This window comes from Saccopteryx leptura, chromosome 11, assembly GCF_036850995.1.
Source record: "Saccopteryx leptura isolate mSacLep1 chromosome 11, mSacLep1_pri_phased_curated, whole genome shotgun sequence".
NCBI lineage: Eukaryota > Metazoa > Chordata > Mammalia > Chiroptera > Emballonuridae > Saccopteryx > Saccopteryx leptura.
The window spans coordinates 79,440,430-79,456,898 of record NC_089513.1 but is presented as its reverse complement, the minus strand read 5'-3'; the positions used below and the strand labels follow the sequence as shown (position 1 = coordinate 79,456,898).

The window sequence follows — 16,469 nt, the reverse complement described above, 5'->3', positions numbered from 1 at the left end:
CTCCGTTTCGCTTCCTGTGCAGAGAGGCAGCTGAGGAGGGCTGAGCAAGAGGAATGCAATTGTTTCCACTCTTAACGGCTTAACCTTGTGATGTCGCTGTAGAAAGAAAGTCACGGAGGGCGACCCTCCAACCGCTCAGCAGCGCGTTAGACGCCGTTTCAGCGGGATGGCTGCAGGGGGAGTAACATGCAGAGACCCGATCCCCACGTCCCAGGAAGCGGCAGGCTTCCATGGGGGTTGTTCTGACAGCCGGGCGGAGCTCTGTCAGGCAGAGGAGAGGAAGGAAGGGTTTGGGTAGAGGGGGCAGCGGGGTGTCCTTAGAGCGTGGGGGCCACGCCTGTATTTCTGCCAGCTAGAGAGCCAGGTATGCCCATCGGAGTAGCAGAGTGTCAGGCTGCGGAGGGACGCAGGCGTCGGAAGGACGCCCTCATCCACACCTTCGCTGAGTGTGCCAGGTGCAGCCCTAGGCCCTTGGCGTGGATCACAGGGTGGAGGTCAGCGGGGGGCGGGGCACTGGCCCCACACCCTGGGCCGGCACCCTTGCTGCCCACTGGGCCCCACCCCCCACCCCTGCTCGAGGGCCCGTGCAAGCTGTCTGGTGCCATCGTGTCTCTTTTAAAGACAAAAAAGGCAATGATACATTGTATGTTTAGCTTATCCTATCTGTATTTAAGTCCCTCAACGAGGGGTGCCAGGTCGGACAGAGGGAACTTTGCAACCCCGAGAGAGTCCTGGGAGATGTGAAATCAAGACCACGAATAAATCAATTAGTGCCTGGCCGGTAGTGGTGCAATGGATAAAGCTTCGACCAAGAATGCTGAGGTCGCCGATTGGAAAACCCCTGAGGTTGCCGGCTCTGAGTGTGGCCTGGTCAGCGTGGAGCCACTGACTTGAGCTGGGGGACTGTCCACACAACCCCAGTTGTCCAGGGCCTCATTGGCTTTCGGTTAGTCATGAACAGAATTGTTCAATGAAGTCTGCTCAAGCCCGCCAGCCTGAGCCCAAAGGTCACTGGCACGGAAATCCCAAGGTCGCTGGCTTGAGCTTAGGGGTCGCTGGCTCAGCCAGGGTCAGGACACAGGTGAGAAAGCAATCAACGCACAACTAAAGAGAAAGCAACTAGGAGTTGATGCTTCTCATCTCTCTCCCTTCCTGTCTGTCTGTGTCTTTTTCTCTTTCTCTTAAAAATAATAATAATAAAAATACATTAGCTTAATGGATCGTTAACAGACGCCCAGCGTGAGCTGGGTGTTATTCTCAGAGGCATATGATGGATAGAACAGCGCAGAAACCAGGAGCCCAGCCCTGACGGAGCAGAGAGTCTCGTTGGGGTCCAGGGCTTGGAGCACTAGTTGACACAAGGTGGTCAGAGCGCTGTTCTCTGATAAGGTGACACCTGAGTCCCTGGGAAGCCAGGGCGTGGGCAGCCGTCCGGAGAGGCCGTCTAAGGGAGCCATCCCTTGGTCAGGGCAGGGACGGAGGATACAAGTGCACAGGGGAAATGGGAGAGACAGGAGGACAGGGGGCCTTCTGCCTGGTGGGGGTCCCTAAGGAGCACCCCCTGGAACATCGACATTCCACAGCTTCTGTGAACAGTCCTTGTTCCCGAGCCCGGGGGAAATGCTAAGACACCCAGCTTCCCACCCACCGGATGGGCGGTGTTTAACCTCCGTTTCTGTCATAAGCTGTTTTCTCACAGTGAGTGTGATTGCACGCTCGTTTGGAAAGCGGAGGCGACCCATTCTTTTTGCCGGCTTTGAAGAAAGTCAGAAGAAGGTGCACAGCTTTCTGTGGGCGAGGTGGTGACGCCTTTCTGTGGGCGGGGTGGTGACACCGTTCCCACGGTGGCTGCTTGGGTCTAGTCAGGGCCTCCTGTGCTTCCGCTGAGCGGTTAACAGAATTGCTGGCATTTCTTAGGATGGGCTGTCCCGGGAGGGTCCCTCGGGTTAAAAGCGAAAGCTCTGAGGAACGGAGGAATCAAGTGTCCCCCACCCAAGGTCACCCTGCAATCCAGGTGGAGAGCAAGGGCTCCTACCCTCTGTGTCCTGAGCCCGTGCCTGGCCCGTGAGCGGGCCCCAGCACTGCGGTGACAGCTGTCACACACGGCCGTGCCTCCCTGCACAGGGGTCCTCAGTGGTCTCCCCGTGGCCTTTCAGAGGAAGTGCTGACCTGAACACCTGCGGGCGTCTGACTGACTGCCTGCCTGCTTCTCACTTCAGCAGCAGGTATTGTTTCCGGCCCTGGTAGCCGGAAATCCAAAGGGGAGGGGCTCGGTGATGTTGGGGCGGCCGCTCCCACCGCCCAGGACGCTGCCGAGTGGACAGCCCCGGGCAGTCTGGCCGCTCCCACCGCCCAGGACGCTGCCGAGTGGACAGTCCTGGGTGGTCTGGCCGCTCCCACCGCCCAGGACGCTGCCGAGTGGACAGCCCTGGGCAGTGTGGCCGCTCCCACCGCCCAGGACGCTGCCGAGTGGACAGCCCCGGGCAGTGTGGCCGCTCCCACCGCCCAGGACGCTGCCGAGTGGACAGTCCCGGGCAGTGTGGCCGCTCCCACCGCCCAGGACGCTGCCGAGTGGACAGTCCCGGGCAGTGTGGCCGCTCCCACCGCCCAGGACGCTGCCGAGTGGACAGCCCCGGGCAGTGTGGCCGCTCCCACCGCCCAGGACGCTGCCGAGTGGACAGTCCCGGGCAGTGTGGCCGCTCCCACCACCCAGGATGCTGCCGAGTGGACAGTCCCGGGCAGTGTGGCTGCTCCCACCACCCAGGATGCTGCCGAGTGGACAGTCCCGGGCAGTGTGGCTGCTCCCACCACCCAGGATGCTGCCGAGTGGACAGTCCTGGGTGGTCTGGCCGCTCCCACCGCCCAGGACGCTGCCGAGTGGACAGCCCGGGCAGTGTGGCTGCTCCCACCGCCCAGGACACTGCCGAGTGGACAGTCCCGGGCAGTGTGGCCGCTCCCACCGCCCAGGACACTGCCGAGTGGACAGCCCTGGGCAGTGTGGCCGCTCCCACCGCCCAGGACACTGCCGAGTGGACAGTCCCGGGCAGTGTGGCTGCTCCCACCGCCCAGGACGCTGCCGAGTGGACAGTCCCGGGCAGTGTGGCTGCTCCTACCGCCCAGGACGCTGCCGAGTGGACAGTCCCGGGCAGTGTGGCTGCTCCCACCGCCCAGGACGCTGCCGAGTGGACAGCCCCGGGCAGTGTGGCCGCTCCCACCGCCCAGGACGCTGCCGAGTGGACAGCCCCGGGCAGTGTGGCCGCTCCCACCGCCCAGGACGCTGCCGAGTGGACAGCCCCGGGCAGTGTGGCCGCTCCCACCGCCCAGGACGCTGCCGAGTGGACAGTCCCGGGCAGTGTGGCTGCTCCCACCGCCCAGGACGCTGCCGAGTGGACAGCCCCGGGCAGTGTGGCCGCTCCCACCGCCTAGGACGCTGCCGAGTGGACAGCCCCGGGCAGTGTGGCTGCTCCCACCGCCCAGGACGCTGCCGAGTGGACAGTCCTGGGTGGTCTGGCTGCTCCCACCAGCCAGGACACTGCCGAGTGGACAGCCCGGGCAGTGTGGCCGCCCCCACCAGCCAGGATGCTGCCGAGTGGACAGTCCCGGGCGGTGTGGCTGCTCCGTGGCTGATCAGGCAGCCACCATCCTTCCGCTCTGCCCTGCTCTGTCACCCGACCCCGAGGAGCTGGCTCTTGTCCTCAGGACCTCAAGACGGCTGCTGCTGCCCCTCCAGGCTCGGCAGCCAAGGTCCAAACCACAGAGGGAAAGGGGGGATGGCAGAGTGCAGGGCCCGTCCCTGAGTCTGTCCCTCCTGGTCAGGGACAGACAAGGGTTCCTGGAGGCCGCAGCTGCGGACTGTGTTCACACCGCACTGGCCGGAATGACGTGTCCGGTATGGAAGAGCCATGTCGGTGGCCACTCTGAACTGCAAGGGGGAGACCCAGGACGTAGGGAGCTTTATTTTTATTTTTTATTTTATTTCTGCTCATTTGAAATCATCATTGGCATCCGATCTTCCATTGGCTTCAGGACTACCAACCTCGCGACTCGACATTTAGCTAGCCACCTTACGATGGGGTGGCCACGCCCGGTCCAGTCCCCACCTGTCCCCATGCACAGTGACCACAGCACGAGTGACTGTATTTCCTGCCACCTGTTCCCTCCACCCCGCCCCCCGGCAGCCACTGGGGTGCTCTGTGTCTCTGAGCCTGTCTGTCTGTCTGTTCTCTGCCTCACTGTGTCCCACATAGAGGGGGAGGCACGTTGGTGTCTGTCTTTGATGTAATGTGATTTCTTTAGACAGGCGTCTCACCACACTCACAGAAAATTAAGATGCCAGCCGTAAGGAAGAAAGAAAATAGATGTTTGCGCAGGTCCCAGCGGCGCCGGCCATGGTGGCTTGAAATGTTTCATTGCCCCCCCCCCCCCCCACATCAAGGCCACAACATGGAACTGAACCTTGTCCCTAGCACGGTCTCTGGTCCCCTTTGTGGCCCACGCAGGCCGTCTGTCCTGTGAGGCTCACACACAACACTTTCCTGGGCCAGGAGCTGCCAGTGGTTCTGTGAGGACCCAGTGCGTCCCGGCCTCCACCCCTCACACGCCTTCTTCTCTCACCCCCGCTGCCTGCGCACCACCTCTCTGTCCGCCCCAAGCGTCCCACCTTCCAGGCTGCACGCCCCTCCACACCGTGAACCCTCACCTGTCAACCCTGTGACTGCCGCTAGGGGGTGTGTGTGCCCGAGTCCCTGACACAGTGAGGGCCTGAGGGAGAGCTGAGTCAGGAGAGCAAGGGCGGAGCCCCGACTGGTTGGCTCAGCAGTAGAGCGTCGGCCTGGCGTGTGGAAGTCCCGGGTTCGGTTCCCGGCCAGGGCACACAGGAGAAGCACCCATCTGCTTCTCCACCCCTCCCCCTCTCCTTCCTCTCTGTCTCTCTCTTCCCCTCCCGCAGCCGAGGCTCCATTGGAGCAAAGATGACCCGGGCACTGAGGATGGCTCCATGACCTCTGCCTCAGGCGCTAGAATGGCTCTGGTTTCAACAGAGCGACGCCCCAGATGGGCAGAGCGTCGCCCCCTGGTGGGCGTGCCAGGTGGATCCCGGTCGGGCGCATGCGGGAGTCTGTCTCTCTGCCTCCCCGCTTCTCACTTCAGAAAAATACAAAAAAAAAAAAAAAAAAGAGGATAGCAATGGCGGGACTTGGCAGGCGAGGCTCAGCTCACGTGAGCGCTGCCTCCCTGAGACGATCGGCTCTCTGCGACCTCCCTGTGACGGTCGGCTCTCTGCGACCTCCCTGTGACGGTCGGCTCTCTGCGACCTCCCTGAGACGGTCGGCTCTCTGCGACCTCCCTGAGACGGTCGGCTCTCTGCGACCTCCCTGTGACGGTCGGCTCTCTGCGACCTCCCTGTGACGGTCGGCTCTCTGCGACCTCCCTGAGACGGTCGGCTCTCTGCGACCTCCCTGTGAGGGTCGGCTCTCTGCGACCTCCCTGTGACGGTCGGCTCTCTGCGACCTCCCCCTCCCTGAGACGGTCGGCTCTCTGCGACCTCCCTGAGACGGTCGGCTCTCTGCGACCTCCCTGTGACGGTCGGCTCTCTGCGACCTCCCTGTGACGGTCGGCTCTCTGCGACCTCCCTGTGAGGGTCGGCTCTCTGCGACCTCCCTGAGACGGTCGGCTCTCTGCGACCTCCCCCTCCCTGAGACGGTCGGCTCTCTGCGACCTCCCTGTGACGGTCGGCTCTCTGCGACCTCCCTGTGAGGGTCGGCTCTCTGCGACCTCACTGAGACGGTCGGCTCTCTGCGACCTCCCTGAGACGGTCGGCTCTCTGCGACCTCCCTGTGAGGGTCGGCTCTCTGCGACCTCCCTGAGACGGTCAGCTCTCTGCAACCCTGGGCCGCACAGGCCTCCTTCCGCGATGCTTTTCCGCAGTCATGCTTGTTGGTAACCCGTCTCTGTCCCCCTCTGGCACTAGTTGTTAACCCGTCTCTGTCCCCCTCTGGCACTAGTGGTTGAAATGGATGAAGACAATCGACTCCTACTCTTGGAACTGAACCCTCCCAACCCCTGGGACTCAGACCCCAGAGCTCCCGAAGACCTGGCTGTTGGGGAAGTACAGGTAAGGACACATCTAAATGACAATATTCTTAAAAACAAACAAAAAAAAACCCCCTAAGACGTACATTTATTTATATATGTGTGTGTGCATGGATATACACTGCTCACAAAAATGAGGGGTCAGGGAGGGTGCAGACACTCCAGGACTTCCCGCCCCACCTGGTGTCTAGTGCATTTCCACCAATGAGATCGGAGTTGGTTTTGCATCTCATTTGCATAATTGAACAACTTTCTTTGACTTGTCGTCTGCTTTTCTGATGTTCTTGTTTAATAAAAAAAAAAACAAGCGCTTTTTTTTTTATCGCTTCACATTCATGTTGAAATATCTCCTGATTTTTGTGAGCAGTGTATCATCCATATAAAATAAAATGAGGATGTCCATTTCTCCATGTATGTACATCACATATCACCTTGACTATGCGTGGAGGCGGTCAGTTAGGACATGGAATAAAGTCCTTACCAACAGCTGAGCAATGTTTTCAGGAACTCCCCAGAACATGGCAGGGGTGGCAAGAAAATTTACCCAGAAACATGCAAAACAGAATGAAAGAAAACCCTGAGAAGGAAACCCCCAGGACAGTTATGCACAATAATTAGAGGAAGTTGGGAAGTTACCCAGGCAAGTGGCTGCCAGATGACCCGGCCTCTCCCCTGAGCTCACTGACGAGAACCCGGGGACTTGTCCCAGCTCCAGGGGAGCGTTTCCTCAAGGGGAAGCACTTCGGGGGGCTTCGGGGAAGTCAACAACCGAAAATTCATTTTTCTGGCCTACTTGGGAAGTTTGTGACAATGTGTAAGTGACTTCTCTTTCTGAGGAAACCAATGGGACCATACTCACGAGAGGCATCATAAGAAACGCATTTGGGGCCCTGGCCGGCTGGCTCAGTGGTAGAGTGCCAACCCGGCATGTGAATGTCCCAGGTTCGATTCCCGGCCAGGGCACACAGGAGAAGCGTCCATCTGCTTCTCCACCCTTCCCCCTCTCCTCTCTCTCTATCTCTCTCTTCCCCTCCCACAGCCAAGGCTCCATTGGAGCAAAGTTGGCCTGGGCGCTGAGGATGGCTCCATGGCCTCTGCCTCAGGCGCTAGAATGGCTCTGGTTGCAACAGAGCAATGGCCCAGATGGGCAGAGCATTGCCCCCTGGTGGGCGTGCCGGGTGGATCCCGGTCGGGCTCATGTGGGAGTCTGTCTCACTGACTCCCCGCTTCTCACTTTGTAAAAATACATCCCCCCCAAAAAAACTGCATCTGGGTCTTTGACCTCTCCTCACCCTGTCTTGGCTTGTCCCCAATGGGGTTTGTTATCTTATCTCTCTTTTTTCCTGCGGGTTTGCCAACGTGGACAGGGAAGGAAGCATTGGTTGGGGACTTTTGAGTCTCCACCTGTCTTTAAGTCAATGTTGACAGCTGTTGTCAAAGAGCTCTGGCACCCTGGAGGGTGTGGCACGGGTCACTGAGGAGAGAGAGCCGTGCGTGCCCGTTCAAGCCCGGCTTCCGAATCAAGCCCGGCTTCCGAAACACACACTCAGCCAGTCTCACTGGGGATCATTCATCCGCGTCCCTGTTCACAACCACCGGCATGTCGCCTCCTGGCCGGCCAGAACATCTCCAACTGCTTGTCCTTGTCAACAACACTCACCAAGACCGGTCACGAAAGAGCATCCACAGTGCAGACTGAGCACTCAGGAGCTCACTTAGAGCAAAACAAACTCACCCGTTAACGGGTCTGACACCGAACCAACCGTGAGAATTTCTCATCCAACAGAGCAGTGGACCCGACCTGGGAGTCGTGTCTGCGTCAGACCCTCTCCCACCCCCTGCTGAGTCTCACCTGAGTCCTGAGCTCGCTGGGGAGCGGGGGGGGGGGGAGGGCACTTCTCCAACCTCACCCGTCCCCTCCACCAGCCCAGGCCTCTCGGTTCCCGGCGGCTGGCCCCTTCGGGATTCGGCCCTCAGAGTCCCGCTCTCTCCCGACAGGTCACTTACCTGACTCACGCCTGCATGGACCTCAAGCTGGGGGACAAGCGGATGGTGTTCGACCCCTGGCTGACCGGCCCGGCCTTTGCCCGCGGGTGGTGGCTGCTTCACGAGCCGCCGTCGGACTGGCTGGAGAGGCTGTGCCGGGCAGACCTCATCTACATCAGCCACATGCACTCGGACCACCTGAGGTGAGGACGCCGGACTCCCCCCCCACCCCGCCCTCTCTCCCCCTGGAAGGACTCTGAGAGGCGGGGTCACTGGGATGGTGAGACTTGTTTAGGTAATCACTTCCACGTGCGTCTGCACCTGACAGGCGTCTCGAGCGGCCGCGCCGGGTTGGGGGCAGGTGCCAGCGGCCACGCCGGGTTGGGGGCAGGTGCCAGCGGCCACGCCGGGTTGGGGGCAGGTGCCAGCGGCCCCGCCGGGTTGGGGGCAGGTGCCAGCGGCCACGCCGGGTTGGGGGCAGGTGCCAGCGGCCACGCCGGGTTGGGGGCAGGTGCCAGCGGCCACGCCGGGTTGGGGGCAGGTGCCAGCGGCCACGCCGGGTTGGGGGCAGGTGCCAGCGGCCCCGCTGAGCTACCTCAGTTCCCCCGTTTGGCCCACTTGGCAGAAGTCTCCGTCTGAGGGCCGGCTTCCCGTCAACACTTATAGCGGGAATCAGCACGCACCCACCGTCAGGGACCCTAGCGGAAACATCCCAGGGTTTCCGGGCCACGTGCTCAGTGTCTCAGGGACTCCGGCCGCGCAGTCACACACAGAGGCAGCCCCGACAGGGAAACGTAACTGGTGGACAAGGAGATCAGAGACCCTGTACTGTTCACGTGCCACAAAGTACCACCGTCCCTCTGGTTCTCTCTTCCTCTGGAGAAGAGGTAGAAGCCCTGCTCTGTGGTGGCGGTGGTGGGCGGCCTTGGGGGGCCGGCTCCTGGTCTGTCCCGGCCGCGCTCAGCACGCACCGTGAGCCCCTCAGCCAGCCCCGGCCAACACCTCGTGGAAACCAGAGCAATAGCAGGAATGCCCCTAACCCAGACCATCAGGAAGGAGAGACAAAGAGGAATCACTTTCTCTGTGATCTTACATAACCAAGTTCACACGTAGGGCATTTTTTTTTTTCCTTTTTTTGGAAGAGACAGAGAGAGAGTCAGAGAGCGAAGGATAGATAGGCATAAACAGACAGGAAGGGAGAGAGATGAAAAGCATCAGTTCTTCGTTGCAGCTCCTCAGTCTCCTTAGTTCATTGATTGCTTTCTCATATGCGCTTTGACTGGGGGGCTGCAGCAGAGCGAGTGACCCGTTGCTCAAGCCAGTGACCTGGGGCTCAAGCCAGCGACCGTGGGGTCATACTGCCATCCCACGCTCAAGCCAGCAATTCCACGCTCAAGCTGGCCAGCCCGTGCTCAAGCCGGCGACCTCGGGGTCTCGAACCTGGGTCCTCCTAGTCCCAGTCCGAGGCTCTACGCACTGCGCCACCTCCTGGTCAGGCTGTAGGGCACATTTTGATGGGCACGTCCACGATCCATGGTCAGGGGTGGACAGCATGGCCCTGTTTGCCAGCTGACCCGTCTCCTGACGTTCCTATTCCTAAGGCACGTGGGGTCTCGGGGGCACGGGTAGGACCTGTCCCTTGTCTTTCTGAAAGGAAACGGTGTAAAAACTTAGGGGACCCGTTTGGCAATAAATGAGCTGCAACACACTCACAAAATGACTGCAGCCCAACAGAGGTATTCTGGTGCTAATATTAAAAAGCCACTTGGGGACCCGGGGATGTCTTCGTCCCGCCACGCTTTCTGGAAGCGAACTTGCACGACCCCACGGCGGTGAGAGCCCCGGGGTCACAGATGGCTCAGGCACAGAGGGTGTGCCGGTAACTTTACGCTGAGGGCACAGAGAACAACGGCACGTAGGTCAGGGGGTGGCCCCACCATGCCCATGGCAAAATGCCATCGCCTGAGATCCTAGTGGGAGGCCTTTGATGGGCAGATGCTGAGGTTTAGGGAAGGTTAGCACTTTCTATGTCACGGCGTCCAATTCCCTCCCGACCGTGGTCCTGAAGACGGACTTAGTTTTCATTGCAGGGACTTGGGTGGGGGGGCGTTGTCAAGGCATCCAGACGCCCGTTCTCGGGGACGGTGATGACATCGCAGCACGTTGCTTGGGCAGAGTGTTGTTAATAATAACACTGGGGAACAGTTTTTTTTTTCCATTTTCTGATGCATGAGGTTTTAGAACTGTTTCTATATATTTCTGCATCGCTGATTCCAAATCTGAAATCCATTTTTTGGTGCATGCGCTAGTTTTTATGCAATTTTAATTTCTTTTGGTTACAGTTAATGGCATGCATTGGTTTTTAAATTGCAGTTAACGGGCAACGACTCTTGGATTGAACACAACCACAAGGCAATTAATGTTTTACAAACATCACTTTTACGTAATTGTTATTGTTTTTAAATGTAAAAAATTATTATCTGATAAAAACACCCTCTTATTCTGTTTTAAGATTGAATCATGGCTTCTTCGAGTAGGCATAAAAGTAAGAATAGTCCTGACACCTTCTGTTATATATGTGGCTGTTACACACTTCAACATCAAAGGCGCAATATTTCATCATTTGTGACATGTGCATATATTGCCTATTTTCAAGTTCCCCTTGGCGATCAAGACAAGAATCGGGCTCCTCATATTGTGTGTCATAATTGTGAGGAAATGCTTCATGACTGGACAAAAGGAAAACGCAAAGGAATGCCTTTTGGTATTCCCATGGTTTGGCGTGAACCTAAGGACCACAGCAGTGACTGTTATTTCTGTCTGATCCATACAAAGGGCATCGGCAAGAAAAAACGGCATATGATCGCATATCCTAATATTCCTTCAGCAATACGACCTATCCCACACTCTGAGACACTCCCAGTTCCAGTTTTCAATGGTTTTATTTCTTCTAAGGACAAAGAAAGTGAACATGGTGATCAAGTGTATTTTAATAAGATGCATGAGGAAATGGTTGTAGAATCTGCAGGGTCTTCTTCTGATGCCAAGCAGTCATTAACCCCTCAGCAGTTTAGCCAACCACAATTGAATGACTTAAGTAAGAGATTTGGGCCTATCAAAGAAAGCAGCTGAGTTATTAGCCTTCAGGCTTCAAGAAAAGAATGTACTTTACCAGTCAGGTAAAGTATCCCATTTCAGGAAGTGTGAACAAATTTTTGTGGACTTTTTTTCTGAAGACAAACACTTTGTTTACTGTCATGATATCAGTAGTCTTCTCAGCCAGCTAGGTGTTACCACTTACAGTCCAACAGAATGGCGGCTATTTCTTGACAGCTCTAAATAGAGTCTGAAATGTGTTCTACACAATGGTAATGTTTATGCAGCAGTTCCAATTGGTTATTCAACTCATCTGCAAGAAGATTATAATGAATAAAAATTGTCCTCAACTTTCTGAAGTATGAGGAGCATAACTGGGTCATTTGTGTGGATCCTAAAATGGTCAATTTCGTTCTAGGACAACAGAGAGGTTTCACGAAGTATTTTTGCTTTCTGTGTTTGTGGGACAGCCGAGCTCGGAAGAAACACTGGACACAGAAGGAGTGGCCAAAACGTGAAGCTCTGGAAGTAGGGATGCAAAATACTATGAATGAATCTGTAGTTAATCGAGACAGGACCATTTTCCCCCCACTTCACATCAAACTTGGCTTAATGAAGCAGTTTGTTCAGGCAGTGAATAAGGTGAATGCTTTCAACATATTATTTCTGCTTTTCCTGCCTTATCTTTAGAGAAGATAAAAGCAGGTGTATTTGATGGATCTCAAATTCACACCCTCATACGTGACGAAGACTTTGCCAAGAAGATGAATAAGGAGGAGAAAGCAGCATGGCAGTCTTTTGTGGCCATTACAAAGAACTTCCTTGGCAACAAAAAAGCAGAAAACTATGAACTTCTGGTTCAAAGGATGCTGTTGGCTTTCCATGACATTGGATGTAACATGAGTGTTAAGATTCACTTCCTGAACAGTCACCTTGATCAGTTTCCCGAAAATCTTGGAGCTGTTAGTGATGAGCAGACTACTGCTGGAGCATCAAACGAGATTGTCCTCAATAAGTACACAAATATATGAGCTACAAACGCAAATATTTACCTGAATAGAATTTAAATAAGTTTTGCACAAATTTTATGATTAAAATAAGTGTTTTAATGTTCTATTTCGAAATTGTAGACAAATTCTGATGCAATCATTTCTTTTAGTGTATTCGTGTATTTACTGCATTATATAAATTATTATATTTTCACAAAGATGATGCCCAAGAAGACATTCTCCTTCATTATGTTAAACTAAATGTTGAAAATTTTACAATAAGATGAAAACCTAAAATCTTGAATTACAAAAGAACTGTAGCTTACAGAGAAAAACTAATGTCAGATTTGAGATCAGCACACTCGAATGAGGTAAGAACAAGCGCTTTTGTGGATGCAACAAAAATTTTGTTCCGCAGTGTAATGTATTCCCGGAAAGTTACTGAAGCTCGTCACTTTCACTCCTTTGAGTCTGTTTCCTCCTCTTGCCTGGTCAGCTCAGAAGCGTGGGGGTCCTTTGTCCCCACTCTGTTGGTCTGACCTTTCTTTACCGAATAAAACCTCCTCGGGTCACCAAAACAATGGGAAAGGCCACGGTACTTGATTATTATTTTTTAATAATTTTTTTTAGCTTTTATTTATTTATTTTGAGAGAGAAGAGAGGAGAGAGAGAGAGAGAGAGAGAGAGAGAGAGAGAAGGAGGAGGAGCAAGAAGCATCGACTCCCATATGTGCCTTGACAAGGCAAGCCTGGGGTTTTGAACCGGAGACCTCGGCGTCCTAGGTTGACGCTTTATCCACTGCGCTGCCACAGGTCAGGCAGGCCAAGGTACGTTAGAGACCAGTCTCGAGTCAAAGAAACGTGGTTTTATTATGTCAATAGAGTGAATGTTTGCAACAGATACTTTTATTAATAGATGTCTGTGAGAATTCTGAACCATTAAAAAAAAAACAAAACCACAAAGCAATAAACATTCATTTTTAGAATAATTTATCCTAACACCCAAAGTCCTTTAAGATAGGAGAGTTAGGTGCCAAACTCAGAGACTGGAGGTCGGGTCAAAAACCTCTTGGCTCTTTGAATCCTGTGTTTTGAGTGAAGAAAACCTGCTTGGTTTTCTGCCCCTGGAGGCTGACATATTTGGCTAGCTTAACACGGTGCCCGGAACTGGGACATCCGTGTGGTTAGTAAGGGCTGGCACGCAAGCTTTGTTTACACTTGTCTTATGCTCAAACAACTTGATGTCGCCTGACATGCTACTCCGTGGATAGATCTGATTCTTCCACTGCAATGTGCATTCATTAAAACTGGCAACTCCCTTCTCGTAGAAGAAGCGTTAGGTTTTGAGTCTGGAAGCCTGAACTTGAACGCCAGTTCACTCTGTGTTCATTGTCTTATTTCTGAATGAGTATGTTTCCTCATTTATATAAAGAAAAAAAAATCAAAAGACGTGTTTTTGTGTGTGCTTAATGCGTGTAAGAATCAGATAAAGGAACTTGCCACCGTGCCCAGCACCATGTTTGAAATATAACAAGCACCTAGTTGTTACTTTGTTTATTGTGACCTTTCGCTCTCTCCCCCCTGGTATAGCATCCTCTAACATAAGGAAGGCCCAGTGAATGGAAGTTAGCTTGTCTATGTAGGTACAGTGGTCACTTGTCTATTGATAGGCGAAAATCCACAAAGTAGTGGCCTTATATTTATTGTATGATTTATATCTATTTTAAGGCTTTAATTCGACTTAATATTCTTTTAATATGTTTTAATTAATATTTTTTTAATGTTTTCTATATTGCTTTCAATTTTTAGGCTAGGAAATGCTTATTTTACCACAAAAAATAATGAAAATAATAAATATATTAAAATACCTATCTACCGCACAATCCCACAATAGAGCGAAAAATCTGCCATACAAAACTAGATAGAAGGCCCTGGCCGGTTGGCTCAGTGGTAGAGAGTCGGCCTGGCGTGCAGGAGTCCCGGGTTCGATTCCCGGCCAGGGCACACAGGAGAGGTGCCCATCTACTTCTCCACCCCTCCCCCTCTCCTTCCTCTCTGTCTCTCTCTTCCCCTCCCGCAGCCGAGGCTCCGTTGGAGCAAAAGATGGTCCGGGTGCTGGGGATGGCTCCTCGGCCTCTGCCCCAGGTGCTGGAGTGGCTCTGGTCATGACAGAGCGACGCCCCAGATGGGCAGAGCGTCGCCCCTGGTGGGTGTGCCAGGTGGATCCTGGTCGGGCGCATGCGGGAGTCTGTCTGACTGCCTCCCTGTTTCCAGCTTCAGAAAAATACAAAAAACAAAAAACAAAAACAAACAAACAAAAAAAAACTAGATAGATACAATCTAAAAATCCGCGGTGCAGTGAGACTGCGAAGAGTGGACCACGATGTGGTGAGGGACGGCTGTTTTCCAAACCGTGACGGGGGTTCATGGTGGGTGGAGCGAGGGTTACTGCAGATGGAACAGTAGCTTCTTCTCCGACTCTCCCGCTGAGCACAAAGAATTCGCTCTGTATGCCGAAGTGCACGCCAACCGCTGAGGGCCGGAACCTCCGCCCGTGGTGGGTGAGGCGGGGGCCCCCTTGTCCTACGGCCCCGCCCTCTCCCTCTCGGGGGCTGCGACCCGAGGAAGGCGGAAACCAACCTTCCGAGCGTGACTTGTCTCACGCCGTCCCTCCGCTGAAACCTCCCCAACGGGAAGCAGCGTCCGTGCGCAAGAGGGACTCTGCCCACCCACCTGACATGCCAGGTTGAGGGGAGGTTCTCTCAATGGCAAGGCACCGTCCAGAAAATGCCTCACTGTACCATCAGCCTCAAGGAAAAGGAAGAAGGCCCTGGCCAGTTGGCTCAGAGGTAGAGTGTCAGCCAGCATGTGGAAGTCCTGGGTTCGATTCCCGGTCAGGGCACACAGGAGAAGCGCCCATCTGCTTCTCCACTCTTCCTCCTCTCCTTCCTCTCTGTCTCTCTCTTCCCCTCCCACAGCCAAGGCTCCATTGGAGCAAAGTTGGCCCGGGGCGCTGAGGACGGCTCCATGGCCTCTGCCTCAGGCGCTAGAATGACTCTAGTTGCAACAGAGCAACACCCCAGATGGGCAGAGCATCACCCCCTGGTGGGCATGCCAGGTGGACCCTGGTCAGGCACATGCGGGAGTCTGTCTCTCTGCCTCCCCACTTCTCACTTCAGAAAAATACATTAAAAAAAAAAAGAAAAAGAAAAGAAAAACAAACAAAAAACTTCTTCCTGTGGACTCTGGTGAGGATCTGTTTTTTATGGGACACTTGCTTCTCGGTCAGCATGTTGATGTGGGGAGCAAAGAACCTCTGATCCTCGATGATTCTGTGTCTCCAACCCTTCCCCCCTCTGATCCTAGTTACCCCACTCTGAAGAAGCTGGCTGCAAGGAGACCAGACGTTCCCATTTACGTCGGAAACACGGAAAGGCCTGTGTTCTGGTATCTGAAGCAGAGCGGTGTCCGGCTGACGAACATCAATGTGGTGCCCTTCGGGACATGGCAGCAGGTCAGCCCTCCTGTCCTTTCCACACTGTCACGCTCTGCTTCCCAGGCTGAGTCTCAGGGGAGGTCGTCACTTTCGGGTGGAAGGAGCAATGGCCTGACCCTGGCTGGTTGGCTCAGTGGGTAGAGTGTTGACCCGGCATGCGGACGTCTAGGATTTGATCTCTGGTCAGGGCACACCAGAAAAGCAACCATCTGTTTCTCTTCCCCTCCCTCTCCCCCTTTTCTCCCTCTTCCCCTCCCACAGCCAGTAGCTTGATTAGTTAGAGCATCAGCCTCAGGCACTGAGAATAGCCCAGTTGGTTCAAGCATCAGCCCCAGACAGGGGTTGCTGGGTGGATCCCGGTTGGGGTTCATGTGGAAGTCTGTCTATCTCCCCTCCCTTCTCACTTAAAAGAAAAGAAAAGAAACAATGAACTATTTTGTCTGTCCGTACTGAGTTCCTGGAGCTAACATCCACGATTGTTTTACTGGTCTAACTCTATCGCACAAAATAATAAATCCGATTCTGACTCAAGGAGATTTCTTTCCCAAAGATGTGACTCCAGTGTTGAATTAAAAACCGACTGACACACACAGCTGCCGGTTTCCTGTTAAATCCCAGGTAGACAGAAACCTTCGGTTCATGATCCTGATGGACGGCGTTCATCCGGAGATGGACACCTGCATTATTGTGGAGTACAAAGGTACTTTCTGACCCTGATCCCCAGTGGAAAGTTCGTCTTGGTAAGAAGGTTAATAATAGCTGTCAGAAACGTCACTCTACATTCATCTCCTTCCGTCTCGATTGTCCATAGAA

The 16,469-nt window shown here is 54.4% G+C and overlaps 1 protein-coding gene across 4 annotated transcripts in view; it reads left to right on the top strand.

The window, feature by feature from the left end:
• The window catches only part of LOC136383309 (cytidine monophosphate-N-acetylneuraminic acid hydroxylase), a 52,803-nt gene that overhangs the window by 18,028 nt on the left and 18,306 nt on the right, over nucleotides 1–16,469 (top strand). For all 4 annotated transcript variants that reach the window (XM_066353066.1, XM_066353068.1, XM_066353067.1 and 1 more), the window contains 4 exons: nucleotides 6,003–6,112; nucleotides 8,089–8,279; nucleotides 15,527–15,674; nucleotides 16,275–16,356. In XM_066353066.1, the coding sequence (XP_066209163.1) occupies nucleotides 6,003–6,112; nucleotides 8,089–8,279; nucleotides 15,527–15,674; nucleotides 16,275–16,356 (531 nt within the window). The remainder of the gene's footprint in view (nucleotides 1–6,002; nucleotides 6,113–8,088; nucleotides 8,280–15,526; nucleotides 15,675–16,274; nucleotides 16,357–16,469) is intronic.